At 47.9% G+C, this 12250-nt stretch overlaps 6 protein-coding genes across 6 annotated transcripts; 5 read left to right on the top strand and 1 right to left on the bottom strand.

Annotated features, from left to right (window-relative positions):
• Window positions 1–1321: 1321 nt before the first annotated feature.
• On the top strand, window positions 1322–2639 carry DFJ58DRAFT_717408 (uncharacterized protein; the record flags this gene model as incomplete). The annotated part of the gene is made up of 3 exons (XM_041384356.1): window positions 1322–1629; window positions 1771–2500; window positions 2523–2639. 3 exons carry the CDS (start codon window positions 1322–1324, stop codon window positions 2637–2639), a joined length of 1155 nt encoding a protein of 384 aa, XP_041241289.1.
• Window positions 2640–4441: 1802 nt separating this feature from the next.
• Window positions 4442–5722, top strand: DFJ58DRAFT_717407 (uncharacterized protein; the record flags this gene model as incomplete). The annotated part of the gene is made up of 10 exons (XM_041384355.1): window positions 4442–4777; window positions 4830–4948; window positions 4994–5120; window positions 5173–5208; window positions 5233–5340; window positions 5381–5405; window positions 5426–5494; window positions 5546–5564; window positions 5587–5656; window positions 5678–5722. 10 exons carry the CDS (start codon window positions 4442–4444, stop codon window positions 5720–5722), a joined length of 954 nt encoding a protein of 317 aa, XP_041241288.1.
• A 96-nt stretch (window positions 5723–5818) lies between these two features.
• Window positions 5819–6251, bottom strand: DFJ58DRAFT_843600 (uncharacterized protein; the record flags this gene model as incomplete). Its single annotated transcript, XM_041392995.1, has 2 exons — window positions 5819–5965; window positions 5991–6251. 2 exons carry the CDS (start codon window positions 6249–6251, stop codon window positions 5819–5821), a joined length of 408 nt encoding a protein of 135 aa, XP_041241287.1.
• Window positions 6252–6759: 508 nt separating this feature from the next.
• On the top strand, window positions 6760–8832 carry DFJ58DRAFT_799753 (uncharacterized protein; the record flags this gene model as incomplete). The annotated part of the gene is made up of 4 exons (XM_041390776.1): window positions 6760–6844; window positions 6895–7079; window positions 7190–7408; window positions 7470–8832. Coding segments are annotated over 4 exons (1558 nt in total), but the record flags the coding sequence as incomplete, so codon positions are not given.
• Window positions 8833–10174: 1342 nt separating this feature from the next.
• On the top strand, window positions 10175–10405 carry DFJ58DRAFT_664029 (uncharacterized protein; the record flags this gene model as incomplete). The annotated part of the gene is made up of 1 exon (XM_041382406.1): window positions 10175–10405. One exon carries the CDS (start codon window positions 10175–10177, stop codon window positions 10403–10405), a length of 231 nt encoding a protein of 76 aa, XP_041241285.1.
• Window positions 10258–11935, top strand: DFJ58DRAFT_747301 (uncharacterized protein). Its single transcript, XM_041387518.1, has 2 exons — window positions 10258–10363; window positions 10419–11935. The coding sequence occupies exon 2, from the start codon at window positions 10444–10446 to the stop codon at window positions 11755–11757; it is 1314 nt and encodes a 437-aa protein (XP_041241284.1). The 5' UTR covers window positions 10258–10363; window positions 10419–10443; the 3' UTR covers window positions 11758–11935.
• The last annotated feature ends 315 nt before the right edge of the window (window positions 11936–12250 follow it).

The raw sequence follows: 12250 nt of genomic DNA, 5'->3' as shown, positions 1-12250 counted from the left end.
GATACTCATTAATGTCTTTCAGTGACTCCACACGCACCTGCCGAGTAGAACGTGAAGGCGCATTTCAATCGTTTTTATGACCTACGTCAGATTCTTACAAGGGCCGTGATCGGAAGGAAAATAAATGCGCAGCATTAGATATGAATCGATTCTGAACAGCATGATCTTATCCGGGATGCTGTAAGAGAGCATTCATTTCATAGAGAAAGCATCTTATCGTCGAGTGAAGGCTGATACGAGCTGATACGAGGACAGAAGACGTTGGGCGTAAGTAGGTGTTTAACTTTGTAGGGGCAAGCGCGGTAGAAATAGGTGAGGGCATCGCAGCCTTTGAGCGTGTCGCCTCCGTTCATATAATTTGATGAAATCCGAACGGCGGGGAAGTATTTACGCTACGAGCTCCACTCATATCAGCAGGTGATGCATGCAGATTTCATAACGAAAGAAGGTTGATGAATCTGTGCAACGAGGCGTCCAAGAAAGGTGAAAGCGGCCCTGCAGGGGAGACTTGAAAGGGGATGCCAGGTAAGGTGTGCCCCCAAAAAAAATACAGCTAGGCTCTAGCACATACGAGAATAGCGCTGCTTCAAGAAGGAATGATAAGAATGTGATGCAGACACAGGAGGATACAGCATACAATGATATTATTGTTATTGGGGATAAAAACCTCGAGTGAGCAACGTTGCGGTTGCGTCAATAGGTGTGTGAAACGCAATTATGGGCAAGCATGGTAGGGGCGTGCAAGTGATTGTAGTCTAGGAGATCAATGACAAGAGAATCACCGCCTCTCCGAGTCACTTTTAGTGGCATGGTGTAGGTTATTGTATTAGGTTACAACTACAAACCATAGTGATAGCATCTGCTGTTCTATTTCTTTTGTGGCTTCATCTTAGTGGAGACTGAGTGGAAGATCCCGAAGCAACAAAAAGGAGAGGAGCGGTGGCAGGCGCAGATACAGAGGATCTACGGCACAAGGAAGCCAACCTAATCAAGAAAAGAAGGCACACAAAATTCAACACTAGTACAAACAATTTCCAAATACGGACATATTCAGACTCAGATAATAGAAAGGTGTCACAAAATACTATATATGGTAATGCGTTACTACTGCGCGGTGTCGGAGAACAAAAAGAGCTCCATGTGTCATCCGCCGAAGATCAGTCATCCCACGATATCCTCGTTTTTATTCCTCTCACACATCATCGTCATCGTCGTCGCCGTCGTCCTCAACCTCTTCGTCGTCGCTGCGTTCGTCGTACTCTCTCAACATTTCACCCTTAACCAAATGCTTCTTGCTCACAAACCACATCCTCCGCCCTTCATGTCGCCTAACATCTCACATCGTCGTCATCCTTCGGCTCCTCCAGCAGTCGTAGTTCAAGCAACGAAAACACCTGGCTTGCTTTTCATTTCAAAGCAGGCTTCACGACCTTCAACTCCTCGCAATCATCAACAGCTTCCTCAGAAGCAGCATCGGTCTCCAAAGCCGAAGCAGAAACAGCTCGTTCCTCAGTCACAAGGCCGTGCAACACAGCCTCCAATCTCAGAGTCATCCGATGAACCTACTAAGCCTCCTACCCAGAAAAGTCATTCCGATGTTGTCTCGAAACTAGCTGTTCACCCGGCTATGTCATCGCCGGACAAGGCTGTACGAGGTAGACAATCCAAGGCACTTAAAGATAAGGGAACGACGAGGTAATCAATTATACCCCTTTGTATTCACTCAGCAACATTTCTGAGTATCATTATTCGTTCGGTTCTCCCTTTTAGAAGCTCTTCTTCGAATGCGCAAGCGCGACGCAGCAACATTCGTCAACCTTCACCACCTATTCTCTCGCAGGCTGAGGGTATAACTTCTTCGACACAAACTTTTACCCATCACAGCAACAATCCTGCATCCAACTCTTTTGATCCCTTCGTTGTCAGTTCCGATTCTGATTCGGATAACTCGCTTCCACCCATGACTTTGACGCCCAAGAATCCTTCCTTGCAAGCTCCTTCCCTGACTTCTCAGCCTACTGGAAAGCTTGCTGCTCGTCGCCGTCGCCCTTTCCCGCAGCAAATTGCCACACCCACCCCTTCCACTCGAGCAGTTCCTGTCCCTAGATCTAATATTCAGCCCACTCGTCACAATCTCTCTCGTTCAGCTCCGAGCCAATCTGCTGCGCCACTCAGAACCGCACGGCGCACTTCCGCCGGCTCTGCCGTAGATTTCCCAGTTTGCGATGACACCACTGATGTTGATGATGATCATTCTCCTCCATCAACCCCCACTCGCGAGAGATCTGCTGGGACTCGTCAACGACTCGTATTTGAGGAAAGCCCCCGCACAGCACCGCTCAATACGAGCGCAGGGTTTCCATTTGGTGGGCAGTTGAGCTGCAACACTCCGTCTCCATCCCGCAAACATTACAGGACGCCCAGTGATGGTATTTTTCACATGTCCTTGGACGAGGACATGGCATCGACTTCTGATACTTCTGAGGAGCAGAAAGAAGTTGTTTGGCTTCATGCCAAGGAAGTCTGGGTCAGTTGGACCGAGCGTTACCCGCGCTGTTAAGGACAAGGCTGGGTTCTTTGCGAGTTCAGTGTTCCAAAACTCGCCGAGCCCCGACGAGTTGCCTCCGCCCGCTTTTTGAGCGGTATTTTCGTTTCTGTCACATCCATCAAGTGTAGAGGTTGGTGGTTTAATCCTTGCGGTAAAACGCCCGTTGAGCAGCGGTTTAGATCTTCGTATTGGCAGGCAGCCCCTAGATTAATATCACCTCACCACCGACATAATCTCCCTTTCCTTTCGCCGCGGAATATCCTCGAACGTATACTGAATCTAATACACCCTCATCGCGAAAAAGTCGACATACAACCTGCTTCCGACGACATGATCTTCCGTGGCGCAGTGTCTTATACCTCTTTATACCGATATCATTATCCTTTCGAAGTCTTCCATCAGGCAATATTTTCGTTGTGGTCTTCTCTCTTGGGCTGTTGGCTCCCACGTTTCTTTGGCATCGCCTGTCTAATGGACTTGCCCCTCTGCACTTGTCTTGCTTGTCATATAATCCGGTCTATTTCGGTCATGGTCACCCGCACAGGACACATTCGCGGCTTGCCCAGATTTATTACATCTGGGTCACCACTCGGTGGCGACATTCATACCTCGCTCGCTGGTGGTTCATTTTCTATCTATTTCTTTTCACCCCTCAATGTGTCACTACCACGGCTCCATCATCATCATGCTTTCGCAACATCGCATCGGCATTTCTTATTATCTCGGTTGCCCGACAGCACTCGGGCTTGTATAAAAGGCAACGCAAGGCGCAGACTATCCACTACATAAACGACAAAAATATTATCATTAAGCCTTGCGTTGCCCGCTGCGTATTGTGTATATGACGCCACGCCAATCCCCTCCACTCCCCCACTCCTAGCCGATCGTGCTTATTTATCTATCGGCCTCGCGTCCACATGTGGGGTCCTAGTATTTCCACCCCTGAGCGTGTTTTTGGATCTTGGGACTCGTCTTGTGATATTCTCATCTTTTTCCTCTACCTTTCATTCACGAGAATCTTCCTTTTCTTTGGTCTTAGTATCGTATACTTTCCCGGCACCCACCTGTGTTTTTAGCCCGATTCCTTGGGTGTTTGGGTTATCTATTTCGTTTCACTTCATTCCCCCACTCCCCTCGCAGCTGCCATGTTTTTTTTTCCGATTCTGAAGGCAGCTATATTTTTTTTCCGGAAAATACAAAGGTGTATCAATATCGACTCGGCCTACACATTCTCGGACTATCACGTCGCATCATAATTCTTCACTTCTTTTCCTAAATGTGCTATAGTCACTTTACATTTTCGTAGCATCCGTGCTTCTTTTTTCCCCTTACTTTTGTTGTCTGTCATGATGCGACACGATTTTCCAGTGTATAATCCGTCTGGGTGTGCGTTGCTTTTCCCTGAGTATCGTGACTCTTGACTAAGTTTCGGTTACAGTTTTATCATACGTTTCCACCCGGTCGTCACTGCACAGGCGCGGATGTACATACATACATACTCTGCTTCGTGTGCCTCTTCTCACTCTCCGCCTGTGCATCTTTGATTCGCCATTAAGATCATACTTAAAATTTCACTCGTTAAACATCTCTATATCAAACCGTACACTCCTTATTGTGATTTGCAATAGACTTCATTGACTTTTGGGCACCGAGGTCTGAGGATCGACGTAAACCATGGCGACGGGCATTGAATATTGAATTGTGAATTGCTCATGATCAGTTACTGTAGCGCTAATGCTTCTGCAATTAACCTTCTGAGTCATGCATATGCAGCAAAAATGCTGGAGTGTCATTGGCAGAACCGGTAATCGATATCGAGATCTTATTTTTCCAAGACACCTTCGTGATCGCAGATCACGCCTTTCATATTCTTACATCACTAACACACAGAAAATGGAACCCGGAAAGTACCTACAGGTTGCCGTGGTGGGCGTCGGAGGCGTCGGGACCCAAGTCGTCGAACAGCTGATCGCAAACCCGATCTATGGCTTCCAGCTCGTAGCGCTCACCTCTTCCAAGCGCATGCTCCAGTCCACCAAAGACCTCTGCATCAGCCCCCTAGCATGGAAGGACGCACTTAACGCCAGCGAGACGCCCGTCGACCTCTCTGCGGTGAAAAGCACGCTGCAGGAGCTCGTGAAGCAGGGCGAGAAGGCTGTGTTTATCGATAATACATCTTCGCAGGACGTTGCGGAAATGTACCCTGCGTTGTTGAGTGTGGGGATCAACGTAGTTACGCCGAATAAGAAGGCGTTTTCGGGTGAGGTGGGGGTTGTATCAGGGTATTGTCCAGGCGAGCAAGAGTGGAAGGTATTTGCATGAGTCGACGGTGGGCGCTGGGCTGCCTATCATCTCGACGCTGAGAGATTTGGTAGAGACTGGGGATAAAGTGAGTCTTTGGTAGGCTGATGTGCGATCGATGGGGACTGACTTGCGTGCGATCAGGTCGTCAAGATCGAGGGGTGTTTTCTCAGGGACCATGAGTTATATCTTCAACAACTTTTCTTCCGTGGAGGGAAGCGATGAAAGCTTTTCGTCGATAGTCAAAGGAGCCCGAGCACAGGGCTACACGGTATGTGTTATTTTCATCTGGGTTTGCGCAGTGCTCAAATGTCAGTCCTCAGGAACCCAACCCGGCAGACGATCTGAACGGCGCAGATGTCGCTCGAAATTGACCATCCTAGCGCGTATCATTCCCAGAGCTGAAGGATGGACAAGGAAACTTCCCGCTTCTGCACGGGTACCAGTCGGTGGAGACTACTTTCTTTAATTCAAGACGCCCTGCGAGCGCTGTTTCCAATGGGGACGAGTTTATGAAGTGGCTTCCCCGAGCAAGACGCGCATTTTGCCTCGATGCGTGAGCAGGCTGCGAATGAGGGCAGTGTTCCTCCGCTACGTCGGGCGTTGTCGATGTAAAAATAAAGTCGTTGAAGCCGAGTTGGCGAAGTATGTCCCACGATGAGCTCACACGCATTCTTTGTTCTGATCAGCTTCTAGATTACTCGAAAACTCATCCGTTCGCAACTTCGTTGGGAGAGATCGGACAATATTATCATGTTTCCATATACCGAACGCTACGGTAAAAGACCCCTGATTGTCAAGGCGCTGGTGCTGGCAATGATGTAACAGCCATGGGGAGTTGTGAGCGATATCCTCAAGTTGATTAGGCCGTAGGCTGAAATACAAACTGACTGAATGTAATACAACTATCAACAGAATCGATGCTTCTAGCAGTGCGTGATATGAGAATATGTGAGCGAAAAATTGGGGTCAAGGGTACTGCAAGATGAATTCCTTCATAGGCTGCTCCCAACTGCAAAACGACAGGTTTGAACCCCCGCATGTTTCCACAGGTCGGCCGCGCAGCTCCTTCATGATCTTCTTCAGGCCTTGCTGAATGCTGTGAGTACTCCTCGCCTGTATCGCCGCGCGAACTGCGTACCGGCATGATGCGCGACAGGTTTTCCATACGTTTCCTTCTGCCCCTTGTTGACGTCCGCCATAAACCGTTTGTTGTAATCTGGTTGTATGGTTTGGTCCCCGGTGCCGTGAGGTTGGCGAGCAGGTTGGTTGTCTCGTCAAATACGATCTTGATGAGGGTAGGGTAGAAGTGGACCATGGAGCCGGGCGTGCCGCAAACTTTGGGACAGTCAGGGTTTGGGCCTCCAGGTGGGTTCACGCCGTTTGCATCTGACACTTCCATGGAAGTAAACCCGGGAATATGGCTTTCTCTAGGCTGTTGTAGGCAGTACGGTTGTAGGCTGTCAAGACGGGGGCGAAGTATACGATAGAGTTCTCTACGGCTTGCAGCGGGGATGAGTTGCTCGCTGATCTGGGGTCGCCTGTGCGTGTCATCGTGATAAGTTTGACTAGACGCTAATAATAATTGAGATGCACTTTCCAAGTTCTGAAGGGTCGTGAGCAAGATGTTTTCGTTAGCGGCTTAGGTATTCGTTGGTGATATCAACGATGCAGTCGCCTTCGCAGGCAGTTACGGCGACCGGCGCCAGGAGAAGGAGAGCATGGGAAGAATAAGCTGCATGTTTAAAATAAAGAGTGTGGTGGGCTCGCTCAGCGAGATGGGTGGTTCGTTGATGAATCGATGATGATTCGTGAAACATACTTTGCATTTTAACTCGCGACGTGATTTCGTCACGTGAGAAAAATCAAATCCACTTATTAGTGTAGTCACGATAAACTTCTACTTGAACGATGAGTTCTGCTACAAGTGTGGATACCAAAAATGCTGATGCAATTTGCTCAAGTCAACGTGCTCACAGCAGAAGCAGTCACAGTGTCTCCTCTTTCTTACCCGCATCTACTCGCTTGTATCATGGATTGCTGAGCTTCGGTGGAACATCTTCGATCTGATTGCCCCTCCTAACATCCCTGTTGGTACTGCTGGGGAGACATGGGTGCTTTTAGACACGAAAAAGACACTCCTGGCGCTTGCCTTGACATGCAAGTCATTCACTGAACCTGCATTGGACCTTTTGTGGCGACACCTAGGCGGGCTCGAACCTCTTATCAAGTGTCTCCCCACAAAGCCTATGGAAACAGAACTGGAAAAAGCTAGTTAGTCAAGCTCTGGCTCATGCTGAAGAGTACGCTACTTCACATCATTTGATAGGAATTTCAAAGAAACATGACGCTCGATGACTGGTCCATTTTTTGCAAATACAACTACCGTGTCCGTTCATTGCTCAATCAATGTCATGAGAGGTACTCGAAGGATACGATCTGTAGCACCAAAAATCTGGCGTGCCCTCAGTCGCCCTCCCTTCTCCTTCCCTTGCTCCCCAACTTGACATCCCTTACCTGGGATAATGCCTCCGACAAGACATTTCAATATGTTCAGTTGTTTGTGACCCCAAAATTGACGAGCTCCACCTTTTCCCCTTTCCACCGCCTATTACGGTAGATTCACGTTTGGCCCATCCAAACAGTCCATATTTTCATCTATCGCAAAGTCGTGCCCTTCTATCTCGGATCTCGGTTTTGATTTCGGTCGAAATAGGGATGAATACACAGAATCAGTCGGAGATACGTCGACAGTGTTGCGGTTGTGGTCTCATCTAACGTCGGTGAGAACCGGAACGATTTCCGAAGCAACCATACTACACTTGTCCAAATTGCCTTCACTCCGAGTTTTGAAGTTCACATTACCCTCAACTTCCATATCTACAGATGCACAGAAGCTCCTCCAGCGGCCTGTGTTCTGCGCGTTACAAGAGCTGGACGTGACATTCAACAGTCTAGTCATCTTGGATGCTTTTTTGGAGAAGCTCGCTATCACTCCGAAAGTATTATCCTTTGCGATCACTCGTGGAGTGGGTTCCGAACGGGCTCTGCCGGGTCTGATTTCTCGTCTATCCGATGTCTGTGCACATAGCTCATTGCAAGAGGTGCGACTCAGCATCACTGGTCAGCCCGCTTATTACAATGCTTCAATCGAAGCTGCGGCCTTTCAACCACTCTTTGCCTTTCGCAATCTTCGCAAGCTTGACTTCGAACCGGGCGCCTTCTGCATTGTGCAAATAGATGATGCTTCCCTTCTGCAGATGGCTAAGGCATGGCCGTACCTAGAAGAGCTATGCATTTCCAAATACCCTTCGAGATATCAAGTCACTCCACATGCCTTCGTCGTGCTGTTGCGGTATTGCCCGCGTTTACGCTCGGTTACCGTTCCCATAGATTGGTCCACGATAGATGTGCATACCATACCCCCTGACATTCCTTACCAAGGATTTTCTCAAAAGGCACTATCCAATTTATTCGTCGGCGGTTCGCGTATCACGCGTCCAACATCAATTGCCGCTTTCATCTCAGCCGTCGCACCCAACTTGCGGTCAATTACGGGGACAGACTCCTCGTGGAAAACCGTTCAAAATTTGCTCGAAACTTTGCCCATGGTTCGTGAGCAGGGAAGGAGAATGATGCTGAACGAGATAAAGCGAGGTTACTACGGGGTTGATGGTAACGTTTGTTAGGAGGGTTTTGAGGAATAGAGCGGAAGCGAGCACGGATATATTCTTCATCTTAGCCATCAGACTTCGGGGAGGAGGAATTGAGGAAGGATGTCTAAAACCCACGTCTTGAGTTCTCCTTGTTGATTTGCGCTCGTTGATCTAAACTCGAGTTTTTTTTATCAATTAGGTGACTTCTTCCAATCAGAGTACCTCAAGGAATCTTTACATATCTCACAGTATTAGAACAGGAGTTCGTATGTTGTATCATATGTTATCAGGATTACAGTGCTGAATATTACATGCATTGAAAGACGATCGACTATTCAGATGACAGCCACTTTTGCTAATTCGCCAGAACTCATGTCATCCTCAAAGCTTCTCGACTATCGGAGGTCTATTGTTCGAGGCGTGCATTGCATATATGCACTCCAATTGATCATGTTTCAGTTTGCTAGTATGCGTAATAGAGGTGCAGATATAGTCCCGGCTTGCGGTCAACACCATCGACATCGTTCGTGGGGACGAGTTGTTCGCTGATCTGCGTGGTCGTGAGCGAGATGCTCTCGTAGCAGTTTCCGTATTCGTTGGTGATATCGACGATGTAGCTGCCTTCGCAGGCAATTACGACCGGCATCAGGAGAAGGGAGAGCATGGAAAGAATAAACGATCAAGCTTCCAGATGGCAAACTCACCTTTTCAAGTTGCTTCCAGTATTATCATGCTCCTTGCCGGCTCCAAATCATCTCCACGAGTTGTTCGCTATTGTAACTCGAAGTGTGCATTGGATGTCTGGGTCCGATTGGTGAAGTTTCAGTTTGCTGATTCACCGAAACGCCTACTTGATGTGAACATCATCAACGTCTTTTAGAGTATACAGAGGTGACTTGGAGATGGTTCATTCTCTATGGTTACCCTGATAATGACAAATTACGACTATGTGATGTAAGGCTGATAGTGAGTTCGACGGACAATGGTTTTGAGAACACGAATACGAGTTATGACGAACATTTAGAAACTGAGACTTTCGTTAGGACTTTATATAGGACGTGCTCGGAGTGGGGGAAAACACTGAGTGAGATTCTGCTATCGAAAATGAGTGTACACGTCTGCGTATATACGTTCGCGAGTGGTTTGGCACTGGCCAGAATGAACATACTAAAGAGAATCAAAACGAGATAGTTTGGTCGCAAGGAGTATTCGTGAAGCTGAGCTTAAGGGAGAGGATACGACGATAGAAGGGAACTTAATTAAGAGGCAAAGGGATCGAACGACGTCGAAGTCGTTTGGTGGCATGAAAGATAAGGGGAATGAAGCGTCTATATAGTATGCTACGAAAGGAAATAAAGAAATGAATCTGTATATCTCGGATGCGAAGAGTAAAGCTCTTCGGCCCATCAGGCATTTTCACTCGCGCGATTTCGTCACGTGAGGAAAATCAATTCCACTTCGAATTTCCCTAGTCACCGCGGCCTCATCACTTGAACGATGAGTCCTGCTAAAAGTATGGAGGCCAAAAATATTGAGGCAATTTGCTCAAGTCAACGTGCTCACAGCAGAAGCAGTCACGGTGTTTCCCCTTTCTTGCCCGCATCTACTCGCTTGTATCATGATTGCTGAGCTTCGGTGGAACATCTTCGACCTGGTTGCCCCTCCTAACATGCCTGTCAGTGCTGCTGAGGGGACATGGGCGTTTATAGACATGAGAAAGACACTCCTGGCGCTTGCCTTGACGTGCAAGTCATTCACTGAACCTGCATTGGACCTTTTGTGGCGACACCTAGGCAGACTCGAACCTCTTATCAGGTGTCTCCCACAAAGCCTATGGAAACAGAACGGAAATAGGCTAGTTAGTCAAGCTCTGGCTCGTGCTCAAGAGTACACCATTTGACACCATTTGACAGGAATTTCAAAGAAGCATAACCCTCGATGACTGGTCCATTTTTCGCAAATACAACCACCGTGTCCGTTCATTACTCAACGGGGGGTACTCGAAAGAAATCTGGAGTGCCCTCAGCTGTCCTCCCTTTCTCCCTTCCCTTGCTCCCCAACTTGACATCTCTTACTTGGACTAATGCCTCCGACGAGACATTTCAATATATTCGGTTGTTTATGACCCCAAAACTGACGATGCTCCACATTTCTACCGCTCATCACGGTTCATCCTTTACGTTTGGCCCATCCGAACAGTCCATCTTGTCATCTGTCGCAAGGTCGTGCCCTTTGATCTCGGATTTCGGTTTCGATTTTCGTCGAAATAGGGATCAATCCACAGAATCAGTCGGAGACCCGTCGACCATGTTGCAATTATGGTCTCAACTAACATCAGTGAGGACTAGAACATTGTCCGAAGCAGCGATACTACATCTGTCCAACTTGCCTTCACTCCGAGTTTTGAAATTCACATTACCTTCAACTCTCGTATCTGCCGATACACGAAAGCTGCTGCAGCGTCCTGTGTTCTGCGCATTACAAGAACTGGACATATCATGCAAAAATATGGTCTTCTTGGATACATTTCTAGAGAAGCTCACTGTCACTCCAAAAGTATTATCCTTTACGATCACTCATGGAGTGGATTCCGCACGGGTCCTGCCGGGTCTGATTTCTCGTCTATTCAATGCATGTGCGCACAACTCACTGCGACAGGTACGGCTCAGCATCACTAATCGTGAGCTCGCTGATCGTGGTACTTCACTGGGAGCTGCGGCCTTTCAACCATTCTTTGCCATTCGCAATCTTCGCATGTTCAACTTCGCAACGAGTGGCTATTGTGCTGTGCGACTGGATGATGCTACCCTTTTGCAGATGGCTAAGGCCTGGCCCCTCCTGGAAGATTTATCTATCACCGGATACTCCGATTCAAGTGATCGAGTCACTCCGCACGCCTTCGTCTTGCTGCTGTCGCATTGCCCGCGTTTAGTCTCGGTTGCTATTCCTGTAGACTGGGGCATGATAGACAGGAGTGGCATACCCCGTGACATTCCTTACCAAGGATTTTACCACAACATACTATCCCGTTTAGTCTTTCGAGGAACAAGGATCGACAGTCCAATATCAATTGCTGCTTTCATATCAGCCATCGCGCCCAATGTAACATCAATTGAGGGAGATGATTCCTGGAGCATGGTTGAGGATCTGGTCATGGCTGTACCTGCTATCCGTGAGCAGGGGATGAGAATTATGCTGAATAGAATGGGAGTCGAGGAAAATAGCGGAAACGAGGGCGACTCGGAATACTAAATGGACCTTTCTTACTCATTTTTGTCTTCATTCCTCCAAATCGGAGTCCAGCGACGAATCTCTTTCCCATCCATGTCTCGCAATTTTACAGCAGGACTACATACGTCACAGTCCTGATATATTGATGTGCTATTCAATATTTGTTGTAGTATACGGATACAGAACGATCATCAATCAGGTTTTCTTATCTCTTCGGCGTTACCTTCGCAAAGTTCGCATTGCATAACATCTTCGTGTCAAACTAAGTATATGGATATCAATTGATGATTAGTAACGGATGTGTTCGGGTTTGGAGCACCGGTAACGCCGAGCTTCTGTTCGACTTCGACGCTCACAACAATATTTGGTTCCAAGTAGTGTGTGGTCACCCGAAGGCGGCGTACCAACAGGGCAACGCGAGCGCGACAAGGAAGCAGACTTCCCTAATTCTCCGGAACTTGTGGAAGGACTATGAACTTATGAGGTGATTATCTGACACACTTTCAAATCGATC

The sequence above is a fragment of the Suillus subalutaceus genome (genome assembly GCF_016647625.1).
Source record: "Suillus subalutaceus strain FC151 chromosome Unknown DFJ58scaffold_92, whole genome shotgun sequence".
Taxonomy (NCBI): domain Eukaryota; kingdom Fungi; phylum Basidiomycota; class Agaricomycetes; order Boletales; family Suillaceae; genus Suillus; species Suillus subalutaceus.
This window is presented reverse-complemented; position numbering and strand designations above follow the sequence as displayed.

What these genes read in the sequence shown, in the direction of transcription:
- DFJ58DRAFT_747301 (XM_041387518.1), top strand. Translation starts at nt 10,444, where the DNA reads ATGACTGGTCCATTTTTCGCAAATACAACCACCGTGTCCGTTCATTAC.